At 39.3% G+C, this 26,292-nt stretch overlaps 1 protein-coding gene across 3 annotated transcripts; it reads left to right on the top strand.

Moving 5' to 3' along the window:
- The first annotated feature begins 1,425 nt into the window (after positions 1–1,425).
- Positions 1,426–25,571, top strand: baiap2l1a (BAR/IMD domain containing adaptor protein 2 like 1a). 3 transcript variants are annotated; one of them, XM_044178759.1, is made up of 14 exons: positions 1,426–1,696; positions 3,138–3,213; positions 3,422–3,508; positions 11,345–11,406; positions 12,712–12,783; positions 13,040–13,174; positions 16,296–16,448; positions 16,542–16,685; positions 17,230–17,353; positions 17,466–17,679; positions 20,264–20,323; positions 20,419–20,563; positions 23,430–23,470; positions 23,612–25,571. In XM_044178759.1, exons 1-14 carry the CDS (start codon positions 1,646–1,648, stop codon positions 23,682–23,684), a joined length of 1,437 nt encoding a protein of 478 aa, XP_044034694.1. In that variant the 5' UTR covers positions 1,426–1,645; the 3' UTR covers positions 23,685–25,571. The 3 variants fall into 3 exon arrangements, with proteins under 3 accessions (XP_044034694.1, XP_044034693.1, XP_044034695.1); XM_044178758.1 differs by having other exon boundaries at positions 20,416–20,563; XM_044178760.1 differs by lacking the exons at positions 1,426–1,696; positions 3,138–3,213; positions 3,422–3,508 and adding an exon at positions 10,922–10,967 and having other exon boundaries at positions 20,416–20,563.
- Positions 25,572–26,292: the final 721 nt, after the last annotated feature.

Raw genomic sequence — 26,292 nt, 5'->3', positions numbered from 1 at the left:
AAGAATTACCAAAAAAGTGGGTTATTTAAAGTGACTGGTTATTAATATGATTTATGAAATTTTTAGCAACTTCAGAGGTAAGATTTCCTAACAACCTGTGCCGTAACAGAGCTAGATGATAATAAGATTCACCGATTCAAATTGGTATTGGGAGAGAAAAAGTTGAATCGATGCATCCTAAGTCCTTTGTCTGTAACTAGTAGTAACTACTAGATGCCTCGGGGCCCCCAACCTGGGTTAATCCAGCCATGTTTGCATACATATGTTGCCAACAGCACATGTGAAGACTGTGCTATATTTTTTGGCCATGCTTGTATGTAAAATAAACTCAATATGTATATGAATGATGATACAGCTTTACCCCAACCATGACATATGATGCCTTTAAGTCTCAACAAAAACAGGCTGGTGATGTTGCACATGTAGCTTTTCAATTGATGGGATATATTGCCCCCATCAGGCCATGGACAGTAATGTTTTCCAGTAAATGCCAATCTATGTTGCCAAAATTAACTTTTCCTCCAAATTTTTAACATCATGTAATATTTTTACTTAGCCTAGACATTGCATATTTTAGTATCTCATCAGGTAGTATAAACATAGCATTTCACATGTGAAAACCAACACGTGGCCCATTCAGGTGTGAGTTTGTCACAACAGAGTACTGTACTTAAGTCCTATTTTTAAGGTTCTTGCACTTTACTTGATAGTTTCGATATTATGATGCTTTGTACTTCTACTCTACGTTGCATTTCAGAGGGAAATGTTGTACCTCACCAGATTATTTGACAGCTACAGTTAGTTACATTACAGATAAAGATTTCACATACAAAATATGAGGAGTTAATATGATATTGTGCAATGTTCTTATATTAACAGCTCAACAATGGTGTATGAAGTGATTAAAACTCCAAATGTAAATAATGCAATCGTGTTATTGCATTAATTAATTACTTAATAATCTTACACCATAATAAAACAGGGTGATAGGGGCCATTCTACATGAGCTCTTTTACAAAGTATATAAGTATTTTTTTAAATACTTACATATTTTTACTTTGAATTCAAGACTTGTAATTGAGTGTTTTTATTTTGTAGTATTGCTACTTTTACTTCAATAAAGGATCTGAAAATACAGTATAGCTTCCACCACTGAATCGATCACATTACCGCACAAACATTTGTTTGATAGCGCCCTCTGTAGGCCAATCGGAGCGTGTTTATCTAAACACCAGAACACAGTGCAAAAATACGTCATGCCTTCTTGTTTATTTTATAACAGACATGTAGAGTCACACTATCTCATAACTTTTTAGTACACCACAGGAGAAGTTCAATCACGATTTGTATAACACCACTCATGACGTCACGGCGCCCTCCCTCGCGCTCCTCCGCCCTCCTCATCAGCCCTAAACGCATGGGGAAGTCTCTCGGTGTTCCTGTCAGTCAGTGCGTCCGCCGCCGGCTGCTGAGCGTCTCCCTACCCATATGCACGGAGTGAAGGTGCAGACAAGCAGCAGGAACGGCTGTGGGATTTATCATTCGGCGTGAGTGAACACCTGGATTACGAAACAGCATTTTTGTTTTTCTTATTTGTTTTCTTTTATTATTTTCGACTTCTGGGCTTGAGAAACAACCTGCCATCATGTTTCGGGGTCCAGATGATGTGAGCAAGCTTACCGAAAGTACATACAAGGTGAGTGAAGTCATATAGCAAATAAGGAAATACGGTAGTAATAATAATAATTGATAAATAGGCTATTACCCTGGTTTCTGAATAAGCCTAAGAAGGGGAAATAATCTTTTCATAGTTGGGTTATTTTTCAGATTTACTGCATTTGAACCCTGACCATAGCTCACGGAGATACCAACACAATACAATTGTGAGAGAGTTATAGTGTGGCTGTGCTTTGCTTTTATTGGGACTTTATCACACGTTATGATAATGATGATAATGATAAAAGACCCATTCTTTTGCTTTCACACTGTTAAAAAAAATCATCTGATTGAGCAACCGAAACTTTCTGTTGTTGTTTACAAGGGAAGTAAAGTATTTTTTTTTTACTCTAATAACAGCTTGTAAAGTCCAACAACAACAAAAAAGTCAGTTGAGGGACACACCCTGTCACAAAATTATTAGAAGATGCATAAATCACAGCAAACCAGTGCAGTCAAAGCCCTCCTGTCCACCTGATGTGATGAGAGAGAAGAAAGTTTCTCCCATCAATCAACCTGCTGTAGCTTGGACTTAAAGTGGTTTGATCAATAGTTATTTGATCATGTGATCAAACTTGTTTAGTCAGCCTAGATTAATCTGATCAAGTTTACACTAATGCCTCTCACATGTGATAAGCAGGTGAGATTAGATGTCATTTTTTCAGTGGAATGTCCTCCCTGGTTTAACAATAATAATAGCAGTTGTATCGCTCAGTGTATTTAGCAATACAAACTCTGTGTGTGTGTGTGTGTGTGTGACAGAGAGAGAGAGAGAGAGAGAGAGAGAGAGACAGAGAGTCATATCTGTAGTTTACAGTGTGCCACAGTTTCAGCTGGGAGGGAGAGGGAGCGAGAGAAAAGAAAACAAGGAACCTGTTTCCCTTATTTTTCTCCTCTGCTCTGTTCTTTTCTTCATGTAAAGTCATACCTGCCCCTTCATTGTTCTACTGAGGGTGTGCCAGGGGAATAGAGACAAGGAGGTGAACAGCACTTGATTGTTGAGGCATTTCAATAGACAGAAAGAGAGAGAGAAGGGGGGCTGGGGATGGGAGGGGAGCGTGATGAGGTTCATGCCGCAAATAGCTGCGACTTTGTGTGGGACTTTGCTCTTTTGAGGGAGTTACAGCAAATGTGAGGGGTCATGTTAAAGATTGAAAGTTTTATTGTTCTCACATGGTGATATTTATAGAGCAAAAGCACTCGCACTTATTTTCATGTATTTCTCTTCTCCACCCACTCCCACAAAAATAACCTCATGAGTTTTATTACTTTCGGCAAGAAAAAAAAGAGAGATGTTTGTGAGTAAGCAAAAGAGAAAGTGACTTACAAAGCTGTGTGGAACTGTATAATTAGATTGGGAACGGAAGCATTTGTGCTTGCTGTTTTTCTCCACAACCTTTAATCTCTGCTCTTTGTCCCAGATTGTGATGGATCAGTTCAATCCAGGCCTGAGGAACCTGGTCAACCTCGGGAAGAACTATGAGAAAGCAGTCACAGGTAAACACAGCTTTCACCCTCACACAGGACAAATGTAGGATGGCACCTATTGATCTATAAGTCTTAATGTGAACTTTGAATTTGGCCTCAGTGTACCTCAATCAAAGGGTTTGGTTTGAATAAAGTTTCACCAGAACACAAAATGATCCAGCAAGTTCTACTTTTCCCAGCTATTAACTTGATAATGTTTGTCTGTCTCCCCACGCAGCGATGACTCTTGCTGGAAAGGCCTATTTTGATGCCGTCTCAAAGGTTGGACAGAATGCTATCGTGTCTCCAGTCTCCAGAGAGCTTGGTGAGTTTCATGCGAGTCCAGGTCACATCTACCTACAGTGAGTGAAATCTCAAGGGGGGTCTAGAGCTTGAAAAAGATAATGATTCCTCACCTTCATTTCTGTTGAAATGTACTTAAAGGAATAGTCTGACATTTTGGGAAATACACTTATTCACTTTCTTGCTGAGAGTTATATGAGAAGATGGATACCTTTCTCATGTCTGTATGGCAAATATGAAGCTAGAGTTAGCGGCTGGTTAGCTTAGCTTAGCACAAAGAGTGCAGCTAGCCTGGCTCTCTCCAAAGGTAACAAAATCTGCCTACCATCCCTTCTAAAGCTCACTAATTAACACATTATATGTCATTCTATACAAAAACCAAAGTGTAAAAGCTGTAAAAAAACCCAAAAAAAACCCATGTGGTTACCTGGCAACCTCACGGTGACGACAAGACTTATGAAAGTCACTGCTCCCGGCCAAGAAATAACCCCCTGTAAAACCACAACATGCCGTTTTGTACGAATTAAACAAACATGATATAACGTGTTAATTAGTGAGGTTAAGAGGGGCTGGTAGGCAGGTTTTCCCCTGTTTCCAGTCTTTGTGCTAAGCTAAGCTAACAATCTGATGGCTGTAGCCTCATATGTATCATACAGACAACAGAGTGGTATTGATCTTCTCATCTAACTCTTGGCAAGAAAGCGAATAAGTGTATTTCCCAATATGTCGAACTGATACTTTAAAGTCACCATGAAATAATGACTTCACTAACTTCACCCAATCATCCTGTCATATACTGTATGCTGGACACCATCAAAATGCTGTTTCTATGCAACTTCATCATGGTGACATATTTTGCCTGAATGCAGCCATCATCCCAAATGCGAGTCAATTATGTAAACATCTGGACTTAACATTGACTGAACCCTCATGGCACAGTAGCAGCAGAAATTCATTATTGTCTGCTGTCTACCTCTTGCTATGATGGAAGTGCTTCCTCTCCTCTATCTCTTCTCTGAGGCTGCCAAGCTTGTACAGGTTGTTTTTCATCCATCCCGTGACTCATCTCCAATTATTCTATTAGTGCTCAAATTTGTTGCTGACTTACTTTTTCCAGGGGTCCTAATTATGCTCTATTACAATTCATCACATTGTTTTTTTGGGTTTTTTTGTATTCTGTTGCATCATTCCTTAATGCAGGGGTTTATAAATTGGCCTCATGTAAGCTCAGGTTGATGTGACAGGCAGGCAATCAGAGTAGGGCAGTAAAAATGGAAAGATAATGCTCTGTCATTTAGTCTTTGGTCTTTTAAAGGAAAACTGTGACCACAGTGAATATTACTTCCACTTACATCATGATACATATCTTTGAAAACTAGCTGTGGATTTATTGTTGACTAAGTTCTCTTCTTTTACATGGCATTTGCATTTCTTCCAGTCATAAACAAAATTTGATGACATGTCACAATAGGTGAGGTGATTTTAATAGAGCTGTTACTGTCTGAATGAGATTAGGTGTGTCTGTCACGTTTGGTGAAAATGTAAATAAAGGAAGCATAGCTGATCATCACATCAGAGTCAGTGTCTGAAAATGAAACCATGACGAATACATTTCATAATACTAAATGGGCCGCATTGTCAAAAAATCAAGCTCCTGAAATTGAGATAGAATTTTTATTGATCTGGCAGGGTGCAGTGAAACATTTACAGCTTGGAGACAATCTCCATACTCTGCTGTTATGCAATGTTGATCAAGTTTGTCGGGCTGCACCTGTCAGTTAACAATGTCAGTACTTCATTGCTTCATGAAATAATATGTTCATGTTACATGGTTGGTTGGTGACATTTTCACTGCATAGCAAAAACGTGTTGAAACAACTTTACAAATACCACACTAGATGCTCCACCATCTTTATCTTTGAACATATGATTGCTGCATTTCCAAAATGAAGCCTTTCTGGTTTAAGACAAAAATACATGTATGTCATTAAATTTGAACTTGTTGCAATCTTACCTTATGCCAAAAACAATAACAAAGGGAGTCAGAGAATGTTGCCCCAATCATAAGAATCCGTCCCAACATTAAAATGACTTCTAGTAAAAAGGCACATGAAGTCTTGAACACCCAGCTCGGCAGTCATTCGTTGACGTTGGAATAGACGACAACAAGACGGTGTGAATTCTCTCACACAGTGCAGCGAGCAGAGTAGCAAACACGCTGAACAAACAGACAGACAGAGGAGACTGTCTTCCCACCACTGATCTTCATCATCCCCTGTTCCTCCATCTGCCTCACCAAACCCACTGCCAGTCTTTACTGTCTGTTTGTGTAGGCCAGGCAGTATAGTGCAATGTAACAAAACAAAAGACATAAGACAAGGATAAACAATGGCGTAAATACAGGATTTACGGGTGTTTATTATTGCCTCTAGTGAATCTTTAAACCTTCATTCCATCTCGATTTAGATCTTGATTTAGGCATAAGAGTCAAAGAATTGAGCATAATTTCCAACTCTGCACCACTGTCAAGAATGACCAAATACATTAGTGTGTTGTTTGTTATGACTAGTTCTCCAATCAATTTTTTTCTCTGAAGTGATTTTTTTTTCTTTTCTTCCCTCGGTGAATGGTCTGGGGTAAAAAGCATTTGCGTCACAGTGGTTGGCAGGTATTTGCAGAAAGTTACCTGAGGCTTTTACTTCATACCGCTCCTGGACTACTGTTTGTCCACATTTTCTCTTTCAGATTGATGCTATAATGGAGGTTAAAGTGTACGCGTAATAAGGAAAGACTATTAGTCAAATGTCACACTGCCTGAAGGAAACCTAAAAGAGTATGCACAGATGAGTGAAAGCCTATAACCTGTGTCTGAGAGAATCTGAGAAAATTAAAGAAAACTGAATGTGCCATTAGTTTTTGAGGCCACAGGGGCCACGGTTTAGCAAAAACTAGTTTCACATGTGAAATCACAGCTGATTATAGCTTGACAGCAGTAAATAGATTTCTTTATGTCGTCATTCATTTATAATACAGTGCCATGGTAGTGTGGCTGGTGTGCCATATATCACTGTGTATATTTAAAAGTCATAGTTTTCAGTGGGTGTACAATTAGAACCTTCCTGTGCATTAGCACATGACTGGACTCCACAGGGAGTTGCCACTTCACTCTGAAAAGCAGCAGGTAGTGAGGGACTGAAAATGTTACAGGAGAAAGCACGATCCCCACCCCTTCCACCTTTTCTCTGCGCTGTTTGTCACGTCTCAGTCGAAATTGTTTTTGGAAATATTGAAGTACAGTCAGCATGAAAATTTTTTTAATGTCAGCCAGTGTTTTTTTTTTTCTCCTCAGAGAATGAGGATTCAGAACGGAGAGACCGTTTAGTGTTTTCTGCCGATAGCTTCTGTAACAGGTTTTGGCTTTTGAGAGGAGCCATTTCTTCTCAGGGGAGGTTGAAGTTATGGTTAATAAGCGTTTGTGACATTTGAAACATCTGGTTATTTAACTCTCTAGACTTGACACACAGTATTGCCTGTATCATCAGTACATGACACAATATCACCAGAAGCGTAGTATAGACTGTTTAAAACAAGTAAAATAGAGGAGGGTGGAGGTTGTTTTCAAATAGTCAACTCATTGTTCAGTCAGTTATGACTCCTCTCGTCACACTCCACAGCTCTCTAATGATCCCAGACCTCAAACACCCTCGTCCGGTATCCACCATTTAACTAAAGGCTCTCCACTACACTGGGAGTTTTCTACAAGGGGCCTCTAAAGAGACCAGAGACTCACTTAACGCTCAATAAATCGTGATGTTGGAGCATCTAAAACCTTGTCACACTTCAGTCCTTTCACAAAAATACCCCATGATTCTTTTTGAATCCTCCTTTGCTTGCTCGGCGTCTGAAGTCGTTTATCAGCTATTATAGATTTCAACCAGTAAATCACTGTCCATAAAAACTTTAGACCAACTTGTTTTCTCTTCACATAAAGAACATATGAGGCGCACATTTTAAGTCTAAGTTTTTAAGGTTATTTTTAAGGTTTGCCTTCAGTTGTATTAACTATTATTTATGTGTTCTAGTAATAAATTATGGTATGTGCTGTGTGCAATATCAGGTCATCACTCTATGTTAAGGAAGCTGTCACAGCTATTGAGCTGCAGCAAACACAGTAGACATGCTTAATGACAGTAGATGCTTAAATAACTAAACAATAATAAATTAATGCAAACCAAACAAGGTCACTTTTGCTCATCATCAGTGTAATAAACGGATGATCAATATTCAAGGTGGCATATTTGTTTGGTAATAATGACTGCAGAGTGATGTCCAAAGTGCTCTAAGCACATACACTCTTCTGTACACAGGTCTTTTAGTGTTTGTGTGTGAATTGAGTGCAGTAGAGCTGAAATAATAAGTCGATTAGTCGATTGACAGACAAATACTAGTTGACAATTTTTGTCGAATAATCGATTAATCGTTTAGGTCATTTTTAAAGCAAAAGTAGTAATAAAATGCCAAATATGCTCTGGTTCCTGACATCTTTGTGATATATAAATATGATACTGGACTTTTGGTTGAACTAAAGATATTTGAAGATGTCACCTTAATTTTTTTTTTTTGGAGCTTTTCAAGGACTTCTCGTCCATGTTGGCTTAAGTCTCAGTTCATTGTTGAATTTGAAAACAGCAGTTTACAAAACAGTCTCACATCAAGATTCATTTATTAGCTGATCTGGAGCTTTCGATCATATCATGATGCAGTGGTTGGTTGTTTATACAATAAGTTCTGCAAAGGTGTGCTAAGTCCTAGGAGTTGTAAGATGTGGTTGGTTTGGTTCAACTAGGTGAAAATCATAAAAATGGAGTTGTGAAGTTTTTATGATGATAGGGATGTTCCCATCAGATGACAGGATATTAATTTACCCCACATGGGATGACAGAGGAGTTACTAAGATCTGAATTCTTTTGGAGCAACCTGTGTCATAATGAACACTAAGTCCAGAGGGAGTTAAACCACATTCACCTCTCCATGTGCATCTACCACAGTGGATTTACCGTTGATCACAGTGACATCATATGATAACAGGAAGGGAGTAGCTAATCTATGGCAACCGCAATACAGTCTCTCCCCACCTGCACTGGAATGTGTGTAATTGAGATACCATTCGATCCTGAGTCACATAGGAGGTTTTCTCGCATTTCCTCACACACACACACACACACTGCAAGCCTGCGTGGACAAGCCCAGTGATGCATCTCAGCGATGAAGCGTTGCTACAAGACGATGACCAGCCTGCACTGCCAAGTTCAGCGCCAATTCAGATGGTGCTTGTACTTGGATACAAGAATAAACACTATAGAAGAAGGACTGTCAGTTAGATAAGTTGGTGGAATTAGGTGAGCCAGTGTTTGCCCTGCCAACGTCATCTCATATTGTACAGCTTCCTTATCTAACACCAAATAGCCAGGGGTTGAGTTGGCACAGAGCACTCCCAGCTCATAAATGGCATTACCTGTTGAGAATGTCAAAGGCGTTGCTCTGCGTTCTATCAGCACTCTTGTAAAACAGACATTTCATACAGGTGTTGCAAAGAACCCATGCAAATTAATTACCAACTTAGTTATTACAACACCAAAAGAAATGCCTTCACTGTGACCTATGGTCAACAGCACTGTTGGGTTATGAATGTGTTATCCCCCTGGTCTTCAGCCAGGTTTAAAGCTCAGACTACCAAGCTACATGCATTGGATAAAAAGGTCAAAGTTCATCTTATCTAGTTGTGAGCTACAGCATCTGAATCATTATACACTATGGTAAATTTGAGCGTGGGATGAGGAAGTGGAGGAGAGCATAGGCAAAGTTTTCATAATAGTGAATCACAAGTCATATGAGTGAATCATGGATGGTGTCGTTTTCCACAGATCTTTTATCAACCCTGCACCAACCTGCGTAGAAATCCATGTGAGCATGGCATTGTATATTTGAAATCGTTGAGGCGAGATTAGATTATCTTGGCACTTCAAAATCCTCAAAAGAGAACAAATCACCGGGAACAGACAGCGATAGGATAAGATAAGAAAAAAAGCAGCCCTGTGATGTTTTTCTTTTAAGGTGATGAACTTGAATAGCTGTCCACTTCAGCCCTGTAGATGCTAAAAAGTTTGTGTTGCCAGGTATTTCTTTTCCATAGTCTCTTATTCACACGTTAGCTAGAGAGAATCCATTTTTACTTTTACTTTTACACCTCAGCTCTCACACCTTATTTCCATGGAGAGAAAGCCTACAAGCATCAGTTCTCTGACTTCTTTACAACACTATACTCTGTCTCTCTCAACTCCAATTCACCCTCTTTTCATGATTCATGATTCACAGTACAGCCTATATATACAGAGTTGTGATAACTTTCTGTCATTTACTTTCACACCTTGTTAACCCCAAAGGTGAAACCTGCAGGTATACAACAGCTTCTTTGAACCCCCTCCTGGCCTTTCTCAGCATCCCCCTTCCACCCCACGCACTCTGTTGTTGGGGCTGTACAAACAGCCCCTGAGCCCAGCGCCACCCCTCCCAGTCGAAGCACAAAGGCAGCATTTACCAGTAAGTTCTGGTGACCTTCAGAGGGCAATGTTGTTGTAGCTGGACGCTGCCTGCTGGATCACAGAAGTACAGCTCTGTATCAGTTGGTTATTACATTTGTTTGCTCTGAGTGGAGGCGTGCAGGGAGGAATGTCAGGTGTTGGGTCAGATGTGTATGAGTGTGCTGACATGGGCAACTTTTAGATATTTTCACCTAAAAATCACAAAGGGAACCCGACAACTGTGCTTTCTTTACTTACTACTGAAGGTGTTGAAAGTCTTACAGGTTGTTCACTTTTGCTCTTTTCCCTCACAGTGACGCTATCACATGTCCAGATATGATGTCCAATACTGTTTTTACAGGTTGTCCTATAGTAAACCTAGAGTAAAGTCTAGATTTCACCCTATTGTTATAGAGGTAGCACTATAAACTGCATAGCTACAATTGTCTACTTCTGTTTACAGTATTGACTCACTCCCATTGTCTCATGTCATATGCTGCTCTATCTACGCTGTAGCCTGTCTATGAATGGAGACTGTTCTGTATCTGACTGCACAATAACAGAATGTTTCATTGAGATTACTTATTGACAACTGTTCAAATATTGAAAGGAGATAAGTCATCTGTAAAATGTGTATGCCAGGCTTTATGAAAAACAGGTTGCGTTTATACAGGAAATTTGGAAAGTGTTTATTGTTGATGGCTTTTTTCCAGAAATGATCATATATTTGATCTCCACCTGAATCTACATCTTGTTATACACTGCTTTTGGATGTTTGGTTTCCAAATGCTCTCTGTTACCTCCTTTTAAAGGGATAGTTCAACATTTTGAGAAATAAGCTTGTTCACTTTCTTGCCAGGAGTTAGATAAGAGGATTGATACCACTCTCGTGTCTGTACGGTAAATATGAAGCTACCGCCAGCAGCCAGTTAGCTTAGCATAGCACAAAGACTGGAAACAGGGGGAAACAGGTAACCTGGCTCTGTCCAAAGGTAACAAAGCCACATACCAGCACCCCATAATGCTCACTAATTAACACATTACATCTTGTTTGTTTAATCTATTCAAAAACCGTGTAAAGTGTAAAAACAATGCGGTGTGGTTTAACAGGAGATTATGTGCCACTCTCTAACTCTAACTGTTAGCAAGAAAGCGAATAAATCTATTGTATTCAAGTATTAGTTTGAACTCCCTTGAGTTATACATTCAAAACAAGTTTCTCGTTTTTTTGTAATGATTTCTGAAATACTAAAAAGAAATACCTGATGTCTTCCTAGGTGTGGTTCTGATGGAGATCGCAGATGCCCACATGAATGTCCATAATGAACTGGAAAAGAATGTGAGTAGCCTTGAAGTGTGTCTGTTCAGTGATATTCTATATTTTTCTTACTGCAAACAAATCCCATAAAAAGACCAAAACCAACAATGAATTGATCCTACAAGTATATCCTGTGTAGCCAAAGCCTGATATAAAGCCTTATTCCTCTGAGCCACTGATGTCCATTGTTGTCAAAAACACATAAATGAGGTTGTGCCTTCATTACTATGAACATGGGAACTGTAGTTTATTTATTTGATCCTGCATACACCATCCTGCTGCCATAAATACTCACTAATGCACCAAATCTGCCAAAATATTTAAAAGAAAATGTGTTTTTAAAGACTTATGTCTTCAGTAGGAATGAATTGTCTTGGGGCTGAGAGCCACAGAAATAGTAGGGAAGTCAGAAAGAATTGAGAGACAGACTAACACATTGTAGGTTTTTGTATATTCATGGGATTTGTTGACAATACAAAAAATATTGAATATGACCAGCCTGGATTTTCAATGGATAACTCTGTCTTCTCTCTGTAAAGCCCACAGCTCTTTAAGTAGTTTCATTCATCTTTGTGCCATTATTTCTGGTCCTGAATCAGAAGAATGAAGGCAACATAATGAGAAGAGAAGAACATAATGGATCTGAAGGATGAAAAGAGACAAAGAGACATAACTGCAACACTTTCCTGTGTTGCAATTATGTCATTAAAATCATTTTGTGCTCACCTGTAGAGCCGGTAGAAGTGAAAAATTGCCATTCCTAGAAGTACTATGTGGCCACCAACACTCTTATCTATCAGACAGATTTTCCATTTGTTACACTGTCGTTTCTGGACACGTAACCTCTACTAACTTTTGAGCTCATTCTTTTCATTTCTGAGAGTTTGAAATTGTTGTAACAAAAAGTGAAAGAAAGTTTGACAGGAGTGGAAAATCCACAGAGTCATTCCTGACCCTGCTGCCTCGGGGTGAAATGCTTTAGATACCTGCTGGTAAACTGAAGTCAAGTGTCGCCAGTTTAAATACGGCAACAACTGAAACACAACACTCAGTCGGATGTAAGAAAACTGGTCTGATTGTAATTTCTATACGAGAGGGGAAAGCTGTAAATCTTTAACCTTAACAGGCTGATAAACCATCCCTGGTGGGTAGAATCTCATCCTCTCAGAAACCCATTATCATACATTCCACCAGGTCACTCCGCTCTTATCGTAACGTTGCCATTGAACCATGTGACTGAACTCTACGTTGCGTTTAGAACAGCGTGCATGCAGGATGTTGTATGTTGCAACAGATTTGAGGTGTGTGTTTTCTCTTTTTCTGCAGTTCAAGAGGTTCCACAGAGATGTTATTGTCGAGCTGGAGAAGAAGACAGAGATGGATGTTAAATACATGAATGTAAGTGTATTCATGCATCCCTCATATTCCATCAGTGCAAGCATCCACCAACCTATCCTCCTCCTGCTGATAGGAGTTATAATACAAACCTATTTCATGAATGCGAAACTTCATTTTGCCAGTTAGACTCTAAAAAAGAGAGATTGTTTCAGCTTCTGTGCATCTGAGGAACATTTGTCTAATGAAAACTGCTCATCTGTTCATCAGTTCCTCCCTTCACTTGTCTCATGCCTCTCTTGTCAAACATCTACTTTAGGCCACCTTCAAGCGCTACCAGACAGAGCACAAGCTGAAGCAGGACTCCCTGGAGCGCTCTCAGACAGACCTGAAGAAGCTCAGGAGGAAAAGCCAAGGAAAGCACTCATCCAAGTATGAGATCAAAGAGAACGAGGTGAGACTGAAACCAAACCGACCCCAATTTTTCCTTCCCTGCAAAACATAGTGTGTCTAATACTTTGTATGGCTTTTTCAAGTATAGTGCTGTTGCATGCTTATGCTCTGATGCCTGTGAAAAGAATATGACAAGTGTATAATTTATGCGACGGTGTGGCCAAGATTGTTCTCATGATAATCACATACCAGTGCAAAGGAGGAGGTGTGGAGCATGTAAGATGATGTTGCTTCCTAAGACTAAAATTCCATGTTTTGCTTTCCGGTTGTATTCTAGTATTACATAAGAGCATGGCATCATTGATCAAAAACATTTGCGGTGTGTGTTCAAACACTAAATACCTTAAAGAAACACTTTTTTAGATAGGACAAGGGACTAAAACCATCAGGTGCCACCACGCCTGTTCAGATTCTCTGTTTTTACACTTAGTAGAAAGATACTATTATAGCTCGGCTCACTGTGTTCAGCCACAGATGGAATATTGTGTTTTTATTACAAGACGTACACACTCAAATTTGAAAAACCAAATGCATGAATACTCACATGTATGTAGGCACACACACCGCTTCACACCAAGCTGAGATCCAGGTTGTATTGGATACAGCAAGTGGGATTAATCTTTACCAAATGGTTACCTCAGGGTTTCATTCCTGGAAACCAAAAATGTAAGTTTTCCTTAAAAAGTCAGAGGTTACAGATCAACTTGTATTTCCAGTGTAACTAGATATATATTCTAGGACATACAGTATGGGCGGTGCACTAAGCATGTTCAAGCTGGTAGGGCTGCAACACAGGTTCCTAAGTAAGTAAGCTCTCCCTCCAGAGAGAGCTATCCTCAAGTTTGACAAGCAGATGTGGACAAACAGCAGCGTGGTCTCATAAAACCCAATCTGTTGCATCTCAAAAATCACATTAAAATGACAAACAGAGCTAAAACAAGTGTCACCGCTGAGCGAACAGAAGTACACACATGTGGCATTGAAGTTTTAATAGTCAGTGTTGACCTTGCTTGAGTAGGTTTGTTGTGTGGTGTTCAGTGAGCCGGAGTATACTGGCTGAAGTGTGTTGCACATTGCCGGGTGTTTATGTCCTTCTGTCCACTACCAACAAGCAGTCTTAACACCTCAGACGGCGATTTGCTTTGTAACTCAATGTGGTGAGATGAAGGAGGGACTGCAAAGCCTGATTAATAACTCCTGTCTGCCTCTCATTTTAATTTATCAACTGTTTTTCATGGCCTCACTTTGATGATGGATGATGTGTAAGCCTGGCTTGTTTTTGAGAGAATCATTGAACAAAACCTTTAATTGAAAAGTCAAGATTGCAGGTTGTAAAAGGGGTTGTTTAGACACACAGAAGCACTTGAATGGCACCTTTTAAAAGACACTTGCACAATAAGTCATCTTATCTGGGTGGAGTTTAATAGCCTGAGCCTGGCTCGCAGTCTAAGCTAAGACTGGGGCCCCTCCTCTCTCGGAAGTGGCTTTTTCATGATCGGATAAACTGACACCGGTGGACTACAAGGGAGCTACAACTGCCCAGCTTTCTCATGTGTAGTGCTGCCAATGATGACTTCGGCCCTGTGTGTCTGCTCTTCCGCCTCTCGCTGAGAGTCTGGACAATTGTATGCTGTGAAAATGGGAAATGAAGAGCCTTGATTCAGCGTCTGACAGGCTGTCATAGAGAAAGAGAGAGAGAAAGACAGAGAAAATGAGATCAGACAGTAGAGGAGGGTCTTCAACAGAGCCCTTAGAGACAGGCTGCTTTACTGTCACCATGACAACCTGGGGAAAATAGGAGAGATAGGGGGAGTGGGTGTAGAATAAAAGGAATGGAGGGGTGGGTTGAGAAGTCATTTTAAAGAGTTTGATATGCCTTATGTCAGGTCCAGTCGCCCATTTGCTCTGCTTGACAAGCAGAATCGCTCTCAGCCTCTCTGTGGGGAAGGTGTGTCTTTCAGCACACCAATTTGGTTTCCCACTGCGGTAAGATCGATCCACGAGCAGAGGGCGGGCCCAAATAAACTTGTCGCTAAGTGCAGAGGCTTTGATTACAAAGCTCATTAGTGCCTCGATTTGTGAATTGGACCTGAGCACACAAACATTAAGTTGTGGCCGCCGAGGTAGCTTTTACTCAGAGAGAGCCATCAAGAGCCAGTTTCCCACGCAGGTCAGTGTTAAAGCAGCACATTCCCCCTAACTGTAGAGTCACTGCAGAGCTGGAGGTGCTGACAACTGCAAGATGAACATATAGTCAAAAAACAAAAACAAGTGTGTGTGGTAGTGACTGCACACTCAGCCCGTAAAAATATGATCAAGGATGTTTCATTAACGCTGATGAGAGCAATGCGTCATCAGGCTTATGTGCTCACCAAAGGCTACGTGAAAACAACAGTTTGTGTTCTAATTAGTGACACAGGTGTGTACAACAGGCTTGACTTCAGACAACAGATAGTTAGCAGTGCAAATGTGATTAAATACAATATACAAAAATACCCAAGAGCTACACAAACTAGAAATAATTCAATACAATAAAGAAAGAAAGAAAGAAAGAAAGAAAGAAAGAAAGAAAGAAAGAAAGAAAGAAAGAAAGAAAGAAAGAAAGAAAGGGAAAATAAAATAAATAAATGCATTTTTATTTATATTAATTTATATTATTTTCCTATAATTTCTATTTATAATCTTTTTTAATTGTTTTATTTTATTTTATATTTTTCATGTTGTAATATTTTTATTTTTGCTATTATTTTCCTATCATTACTATTTATTATGTTTTTTATTTTATTTGTTCCTTTTTCCTTTCGTTTCTTATTTATTATTATTATTGTCATTATTACTTTGGATTTTTCTGTTTAATTTACTTAGATTTTTTGCTTATGATTTCTATTTTATCATTTATCTATCATTTTTTTAATTATTCATTCAATATCATTCTACTTTTTCACGAGCCTGATGAAGCGCTGAGCGAAACACCTTGCTCTTGGTTTCATTTTAGGTGCACTTTGTGGTCACTTGTTGAAAATCTTCTCCATACTATATAATAAAATACAACCTATCACCCATGTTAGTGCTTATTTGAAACCTGACTACTTATTAATCCCATACCATGACACTGTCTGCAGTATTTGGAGACCATCTCGTCGCGCCAGATGGACATGCAGAAGTTCATCACTGACGGCTGCAGAGAGGCCTTACTGGAAGAAAAGAGACGCTTCTGTTTCCTGGCGGACAAACACTGCATGTTCTCCTATCAAATTGGCAACTTCCATGAGAAAGTAAGCATGGACAGAGAGGTAATCCTGCACGGTCAGACCCCTCCTTTATGGACTGTTTAACACCTGCGCGCTTCCTTTCTCTGGTGTTTCCAGGCCAAAGAGATGCTGGCCGTGAATCTGCCCAGCTGGCAGGAAAAGTGCAGTGACATCACCAAGGTGCCGGACACAGTGATGACCATGATAGAGGGGCTGTACACCACTCCAGAACAATCACCGCTGGTTGAACGCTACAACAGGGTGAGTATTAGCTGGTCGTGTGTGGATTCATGCCCATGTATGTATTCATTCATGTATTAAACCATAAACAAACATGGCATCAAAATTACACAGGTGCTCTGTGAGATGAGGCTACATGTTAGAATATTATATTTTGAGCTTTATTCATTTATCTATTACTTTGTGTTGCTTTTCATCACTATCTTTTTATACTTACCTTCGTGTAAGATGCTTCAGATAAAAGGTGTGTATAAAAGCTTGTTGCTTGTAGTTTATCTTACAAAGGTGCTGCTATCTGATGGATCCTATCCTTATTTGGCTGGGAAATCCTACATGTGCTTGTTGTTCTTTTAAAGTCCACTGAATGTTTTTTGGCCATGGCTATTTATTGCTGCGTAGGAGTGAGACAATACGCTTCAATTACATTGACTGTTTACAAATCATTGCCTTGAGAAGGACTTTACCCTGGTCATTCAGACAAAATGCTTGTTATAATTTAATTATTGCCAACTCATATTTTGTCACATATTGCATCTGCTAAACATACTCTTCTTCATCTTCTCAGAACAACATGGAGTCATCGGTGCCTCCTCCAGCACCGCCACTAAAGGCACAGATCAGTCCGCTAGCCAACATGTTCAACCCAGAGCCGAGATCTCCACTCACCTCTACTTCAGACCACAACTCAGGTACGGATGGCTTCTCTGAAACACAAACATAAAAATACCTGTCTCCCACAAATTACTGTGGCATCTAACTGATATTATCTCTAATCTCTTTGTGATCATCCGCTGCCTCCAGACCAGGGCAGTCTTGGAGAGGGCAGCCTGTCCCGGTCGACATCCCAGTCGTCTGGTCTCAATGTGAGCAGGAAGCCCAGAGTTAGGACCATCTTTCCCCACACAGCGGGCAACAACCACACACTCCTTAGCTTCGACGACGGCGACATCATCAGCCTGCTCATCCAAGAAGAGAAGGACGGCTGGCTGTACGGAGAGCTGGAGAAGACACAGCAGTATGTTTTTAACTGAATGATTTTTGTTTGTTTTGGTGGTTCTTTGCCTCATGATGAGTCATAGTTTACCCATCTTTTTATTCATTTCAGCATCTCTGGTATTAAAGGATAAGTCTGGTGATTCTATACTTCTTCTTATTGTCAACAAATCTTAGATGTGAAAAGGCTGTCGCAAAACAGGCTGCAACGTAATCCTTGGGGACAAATGTGCCCGTCAAAGTACGTCCACTAAAAGTCCTTGTTTTTGTCCTAGACCTTTTTGTAAAAGAGTTAGATCCTTTTTGTTTAACCAGAAACAGCCGTTATATCGCCACCAGACTCCATTGATAAAAACAATACTTTTACCTCGCTGAACATCTTAATAGACACTTAATTCAAACTGGACAGAAAAAAATAAAACTCACCAAAACCGTCTTTGTTTGTCTTTCCACTGTTCCAACAATCACCATCTTTTTCTTGGATTTGTTGATAATAACAAAAATATAAAATTATGTTATCCTTTAACCTTAAGAGCTGGATAGAATATGTGGGTTTTTTTAAGTCTTACATAATGTGTTAAAGAAATGAATACAAACTTGGGAAAATGGAATAGAATGTTTTATTGTGAAATCCCTCCCTCACATACTTGATTTAAATGCAATCTAGATACAACCTTTGGCACACCCACAAGAGAAAATGCACTTTCATTCCAACAATTATGCATCAGCACTGACACACAGGTGTTTTTCACATAACTCAGTTTAGCAGTGCTAGTTTCTGCTTTGTGAATATTTTGCTGTGCTAATACATCATGCCTAGAAACACAGAGTATGTCGGATATGTTTAACATGACAGACGTAAAGCTCTCTCTCTTGCTCGCTCGCTCAGCAACACCACACACACAAACAAACAAATTCATGTGCACACACACAAATAAGAGACATCTGTTTTTTTATATTTCACTGAACAATAAACAAATCCTTGGTTTTTCTTCAGCCTGACAACTGATGATGATGATGTCAACTGTAAAAGCAATGAAGGTGAACTTGTAGAGAGGGAAAATGTTTCTAAGTTAAAGCAAATTCTTCCCTGCCTAATATTCTCCTATATAAACACACAACGCACCTGTTAGCTTTGTGTGTTTTGTTTGCTCAAATTATCAGGTTGGAAAATGATTATGTACAATAAGTCATGTTTGTATATGTTGCTACAGCGGCACAAATTCATAAAGTAGCCTTTGAGTTGCCTGTGTAATTACAGTCATCTTCAGCTCCTCACCAGATCAATTAGGACTCATAATGCAGGCGAAAGGATTACAAAGTGCTTACAGAGCTTGTGTCGAATATTTTTTCATTCCCACTTTGAAACAAATTAATGCAAGCCTTATCTGCTCCTTGTGTGTGTGTGTGTGTGTGTGTGTGTGTGTGTGTGTGTGTGTGTGTGTGTGTGTGTGTGTGTGAGAATTGAAGTGGTTTTAATGCAGTCAGTGGCAGTTTGTCAAGAAGAGGACATGTTGTGATAAATCACATTACATTCTGTTTCTTAGCAACAAATCCATTGCATTGGTCTCATCTCATAAGCCATCTTTTTCTCTAGGCGTGACTTGGAGACAACTTTTGAGTCTTAGTGAACTAAATCTGTCTGTCTGTCATATATTTTATGTCTGGTATGTGCATCTGATTCAAGTGTGTTGTCTGTAGCAGCGATTCTTGACTATTTTAAGTCACAAACCCTCCAAACACAGATCTCCTTGCAGTCTCTTGAATGCACACAGAATGGCGAAAGTCAGTGTCGGTTTTCTTGCCCTCACTCTTTTATATGACTAATTATTGTCCAGCAACTGAACATATATAAGTGGCATTCATCATTTTAGCAGAAGTGATTTTTAAACAGATCGTTATTATCATACAACCCACCCAGGCTAAAAAATACTGATGTACATCATCTGATACTCTCAGAGAGTTTTATTATTTGGGTTAAAGACTGGAAATGGGGGGAAACAGCTAGCCTTGATCTGTCCAAAGGTAACAAAATCTGCCTACAAAGTATAAAACATACAAGTTGAGAGACCCCAGGAAATGACTGTGCCCCACCAAGAAATAATCTGGAAAATAAACCCCATACAACCAGAAAGTGTTATTTTTACACTACTGATTCTACAGATTAAACAAACAATATATAAAGCGTTAATTAATGATTACAGGTGCTGGTAGGTGGATTTTGTTACTTTTGGATAGAGCCAGGCTAGCTGTTTCCTCCTTGTTTTCAGTCTTTGTGCTATGCTAAGCTAACCAGCTACTAGCAGCAGCTTCATATTTACCATACAGACATCAGAGTGGTATTAATCATCTCTTCTAACTCTGGGCAAGAAAGCGAATAAGCATATTTCCCAAAATGTTGAACGCATCCTTTAAAGAGTGGGCATCATTTATGTAACTTGTAGCTAATATAAGATAAAGCTATATGTATGTTACATGGACCCCAGGAAGATAACAACTAATGGGTATCCAAATAATGAATGAACAATAAAAATCTAGTATGACTGTTTATATAAATTTTTTTTATGATATTTCTGATATTGTGGTGTGTTTGTCTCTCTTATTAGGCGGGGCTGGTTTCCCTCATCTTACTGCAGACCTTATACTGAGCCAGTGATATCAAATAGGTAAGAAAACATTACAATATGCTGGGAAGTGAATCAATGATTTGTTTTACAGTTGATGTTCGATAGCTGAACCTTTATGTCATATGTCTTAGCAGCAATCTGGGCACGCCGGTGCGTAGTCTGAGTGTGGCCAGTCTGCCAGAGCAGGAGGAGGAGCCGGTGTTGCTGCCACCACCAGACTACAGTGACAACGCCCCCTCTAGTCCAGTGGTCCTCTCAACGCCCTCGCCACAGGACAGGGTCAGTATCAGCACCTGACTGAGTATGCACTAACCATATATCGTCAGTTTTATTTATTAAATCTGTGTGCAGTTTAATGATGTAATGTTGCAGGAATTATAGGTATTGAATTTCCTAGTTACCAAAAAACCTTTTAACCAGTGTGCAGAAGTGCTTTAGGGAAAACATAGGACCAAAAAAAACAAGGGATAATCAAAACAGACTGAATCCAAGTACGTAACAACTAAAACAGACTACTCTTAACATGGATTTAATGTTGGTGGTTTGGTCCAGTAACATACTGACATGCTATAATTTTAAGCAAACACTATTTACGGTCTCGCAAGAAGAGATGAGATGCTGTCCTGTTGGTGATTGTGGCGAAACGAATGCCATTCTATGGATGTGGTTAACTTGACATTATTTATTCCTTTAATCCATCATTTGTTTGGCTACTCTTGTATTGTTTTTTTTATAATGTGAAGGTACTGACCTGTAAAATTCAAACATGCTGGTTATTAAAAAACGTGCTCTTCACCTCAGGAATGAGTTTGTGACCAGTTTCTGACCAGATCAAATCCAACTAGTATACAAGACACTCTTCTTTTCAGCCATTGTTGATGTGCCTCTGGGCCAGGCACTTGTGCTCTGGTTGTGTGGCTAACTTTAGAGGACTGTGCTAGATAGCTGCCATGTTTGAATGCCTATGCAGTGGGCCATCACGTGTTTTAGAAAAGGTCTTATGTTTCCTGATAGGATAGCTTTATTGCCTTACTTAAGTCATCCCTGACTGCACGGCCAAACCACAAAATGTCATCACGCATGTCAAACGTTGACTACCTGGCTAATCATGTCTTATCAACATCTTGCTGCATAGTCATTGCCTCCACACCCTTAAAACGTACATAGCCAGAAACACACCTCAATTCCTCTAACCAGTTTGAGGAAATATATTTATCCAGATGATTATTTCCCAAAAGGATGTGTGGGCCTTAAAGATGTTACGTTTGCATTCTACAAGAGCCTCTTTGCAATTTTGCAACTGATACAGACTTAAGTAAGACAAAGAGGAAAAGCGTAAAACAGACCAGAGAGTGGCTGGCTCAATTTTTTTTTTAAAGACATCTGAAAAATGCTCCCAGCCAGGTTTGGAGAGATTTGAGGAGAAGGCGAGAGTTACAGAGGGAGACACAAAGGACAAGACGGTACAGACACCATTTAATTTCTTGCCTGCACTGTCAGCTGATTGAGAATGAACTAGTAGCTGAGCAGACAATCCCAGGCACACTTCTTTCTCCCTCATCATCACCTTCCTCACTGCTCAGTCTGTACTCAGTGTCCTTTGTATCTGCTGCCTCAGGGTTTTACCATGAAATAAACCACAGTGAGGGAGATACCTTCCCAACAGGAGGAATCCCAGTGCTTTTCACTTTTTCTTTTTCTCATCCTCATATTCCTATAGCATACATGCATACTATACATACAATAAGTCCTTGCCCTCCTTTTGACGATTTGTTCAGAGAGCAGAAGGCTGACTGTGCTCTTTAGGTTTGTTATTGTGGCTGTGGGGCGAAGGTGGACCTTGTCACCATTGTTCTGGGGACTTTTGTTCGCTGAGTTGAGCCTCTCAGGCAGCATTCAAATCTCCTGTAGGGACCCTAAACTGAGGTGTCTCAGTTTCAGTGATTGGCTTAAGTACTGTAGTTATGTGACTTGCTGCCAGCACTCTGGGATCAACTATAGGTATTGTTTTTTAATTCAGTGTTTGTTTGCAGTGAAAACAGCACTAATCCTGAAGTAAGTGTTGATAGTGATTAGAGTGGTTCGAAAAGTTTTAATTGTTGAAAATTGCATTTTATTTATATATATATATTTTTAATGTCTGAATGTTCTGAATTACATTTACATATTTCTGGCAATTTGACTTGAAATGTTTGTATCTGTGAGGAAAAAACAAGGATGTTTTGAGCTCTTTACAGCCAGGAAATCAACGAAAGCTGAAATATTGTTATGTTTATGATTTATTCTTAAATGAGGAATATAAGAGATGTTGAGTGCGATTCTAGGAGGAGGTACTTCCTGGAAGGCTGAGTATAAAAGTCTCGGAAGCCTAATTGTGGCTGTATGTTCGGTGACGTCTGGATGTTGTCTGCTCTCTAACAGAAGAGCAGGGTAATGCATGTTTTTCTACAATTAGTAATGAATGCAATGACAGCCATTCCTACAAGCTTGATAGCAGAGGTAAGTTATAAAGATTTGCATCTGAAAAATAGAATAAAATTAATTGAGGTTACTATAGCAAATTATCTCTCTTTATCAGCTCTTGTCATGCACACTGAATAAATTAATGATAAAATCTTAGTTTAGCTACATGTTCTTATCTGCTCTAAAATGAAAACAAGACCCTAAACTATAAACTCATGTGTTGAGTTCCTCTGACATATATATTACCTGCTGTAGTGCCCCTAAAACCTTTCTTTACAGCATTTTCTGAGCAAATATGTGCTACAGTTGCCTTCAGGGCACATAGCTCAGGTGTTTATGTTCTTTACCTTTATCGTCCCTAATGCTCACTTGGCTCTGTGGAGGCGATAAGAGAGAAAAAGAGGAGCCTTTCTAGATTGTCTAGATTCCAGACTCGGTGAGGTCTGAGGTTGTAGCTTAAGTATGTGTCAAAGCTCCACTGCGCCGGTTAGGAAGGAGGGAGTGGGGACAACTGATGATGAGAAATCTTATCAAACCAGTCTGGCAACACTGACTTCCTTAACAGCTGGAGGCAGGGTGTCGATAAATGGTGACTGTTGTGGTGTGTGCTGAATGTTGTGTGTTATTTCTCTTCATACACTGGATCTTTAAGGTTCTTTTCTTCTGTGTTTTTTGACAACAGGTTTCTTTAGTCAATGGGACTGCAAAGGCTCCCTTTCTAGGGTGAGTGATCTAACACAACTAGTAAAAACTCACAGATTTTCATAGATTTGTGTAATAAAACATTGGTTGACAACCAGATGATGAAGAATTTAAAGATGTTACTGCCAGCATTGTGATTTTTTTCCCATTCGCTTCCTGCAGAGGAGGGAATCCGTTCGCCACGGTCAAGCTGAGACCAACTGTCACGAATGACAGATCAGCGCCAGTCATATAACACAGAGGAGGAGGATTTTCACCACTGTCATGCCTTCAGGGGAATCATGCAACATGAGACCCCTGCGACACACTGAATATTACCCCAACCTGACATCTCACCAGCCTGCATGCTAGTCTCTCTCAGTACCAGTCTGCTCGTGTGTTTTACTGTGCCAGTGTGTTTTACGTTAGCCACAACAGGGAAACATTGCATAATCAACACATGGAGAAGCAGGAATTCTGAAAAGTTTTGTAGTGCAAAGAAAGTACTTTGTGGTAAATTAAGTGTTAAAGTAATAATTCACCCCAAAATTTTGACTTTGTCTAATCTCTGAAAGTTGTAAACAAATTGATAAATACATTGTGTTTCCTGTGGCTGCTTCACAATAAAAGCCGCCCCATGTTTTGGCAGTTGAACAGTGAAGCAATGGCAGTAGGCCCTTGTGCATAGGCAATCGGAATCCAGCACGGGAATGGCAGACTCCGCCACTACCAATAAAAACTACTACAGGATATAGAGAGGTAACTACTGAATGTAAATACATTAAATGGCTATTGCAGAAAAATGCAGACCATATACTATAGTAGCAAAAATGATGTTTGATTTCATGAAAATTTTAAGAATTAATACAGGAAATAATTAAAACTTGTAAACATTTTCATCTCAGCCTTCTTCCAAAGTACTGAAAGGAGCTTCCAAGCTAATTGAAAATGGGAGTGTAAAAACCAAAAACTTTCCAGTTTCTCCAAATTTCCTCAAAACATCTTTCCACCACAATCCAAGTGTTTTGTAGACAATCAAAAAAGAGGGGGACCCATCTGTTGAGTCTTTTGGCTGCCTGTAGGTCTACTGTATTTGAAGATGTAAACTGCCTTCAGCATTGTAATAGAAGGCAGAGATCAACCTTTTGGGGCTTATTGTGTGTCTGATGGTCCCACAAATACCAAGAGTTTCTACTAACATGCTAACAAGGAGATAAAACCTGAATCTTCACTTTGGGGTGAACTGTCCCTTTAAGATAGTTTCTGTAAGAGGAAAAGAGCTGCTCAGACAGTGTCATAAGGTCTTTTCAGGCTTGTTTGTACTGCAGTCAGTGCAGTGTTTGAATGCAGAATGAAGAGATCCAGATGTAAATGATAGACCAGCACCCAGACTGTCTTCCTGACTTGCCAAAAAATATATTGTTATTTCTATTTTTGTTAATTATTTTTGCCTTTCTTTTTTTTGAGGCATTGTGATATACAACGGTTGTGAGAATGAAGGGAGAGTGACGTGTTGAGAAAAGGGTTTGTCATTTGAGTGAAGGCAAAACAGTATGTCACTGTTTAAAATGAGAAGGCTATTTATATACATTAAGTTTGTATGAGATATTTAAATAAAATATGTATACAGAAGTTCATTCTATGAAAGTGCCCCTTTCAATACAATAGCCACTGTGCTCATGATCCCACACTGATTTTGATTTAACTGCTGATATGTTTTTTAAATGGGCAAAATGACCTTTTGATGATGGGAATATTTTTCACTCCTCATGGTTTCACTGCTGTTTAATGTAGATTCTGTGTACAGTGCACAGTTTATGCAAAATAAAAATGTACCTTACTAGTAGACATTTGTATTGTATGAATACAGTGGGTCATTGTCTGAAATCTACAAAGTATTAACTGTTTTGTGAGGAAATTTTTTGTCATGTATTTGCTTTACAGAATGTAAATGTAAATGAGGAACTGATTGATGGAACAGTTTATTGATCCTCATAGACCCACTGATGTTAAGTGTGTAAGTGAACCCATCATACTGACAAAGTTATTGCCTCGTGCTTTCTTCAGAGTACCTTTCCACTGTTGACCAATGTAGTCTTTTTTTTTTTCTCAATAAAACAAGGTAAAGTAAAACTCTGCATAATTAATGTTGAGTTGCGTTTTCCTCTCACTGGCTTCCGTAACATGTTGTTTTATGTTTCATTCAGCTGAGATACAAGGATGGTGGTTTTGTCTATGATTTCCAATATGACAAATGTTAACGCCTCACATTGTTGTATATTTTGTGGAAGACATTGGGATGAAAATGTATACCTGTTTTTACTCTCTGTGTGTCATAGTTGAATATTGTAGAACCAATTGCCATACAAAAATGTAATATACAGTTTAAATACTATTTGAGAAACAGAGATATCTAAAGGAAAAGCGAGGTTTGTTTTAGGTGTGTGGGCTGTAAAATCAGACGCATTAAGGATCCATAATAAATAACTTATAAAAATAGATAAAAAGGAGAAAGGAGTGCCTACATCAGGGATCTGAAACCAGTGGCAAGACACTTTCATAAGATCCTCCCTCATGTTTAGAATTTATTCTTACATCCAGCCTGAAAATTATTTAAATTCTTTTCCCATTTTTTTATTTCAACATGTTATCATTTTATTTTCTAGCGAGGCTGTGAGCATTAAAATTGGCTTTTTAATTTCACATTTAATAAGCTGCATCTAACTGTGCAACTTGTTAACAAAAAACACTTACCAAGCACCAACTGCACCAACAGATGTACTGCAGCACACTTGACACCAAAGTGTGCCTTTTTAAATCTAAAACAAAGGTTGACCTGGAGCACAGCTGATTGTTTTTTCCCA

The sequence above is a fragment of the Siniperca chuatsi genome, linkage group LG20 (genome assembly GCF_020085105.1).
Source record: "Siniperca chuatsi isolate FFG_IHB_CAS linkage group LG20, ASM2008510v1, whole genome shotgun sequence".
NCBI lineage: Eukaryota > Metazoa > Chordata > Actinopteri > Centrarchiformes > Sinipercidae > Siniperca > Siniperca chuatsi.
Note: the sequence above shows the minus strand (reverse complement) of the source record. Positions and strands in the feature narration are given on the sequence as shown.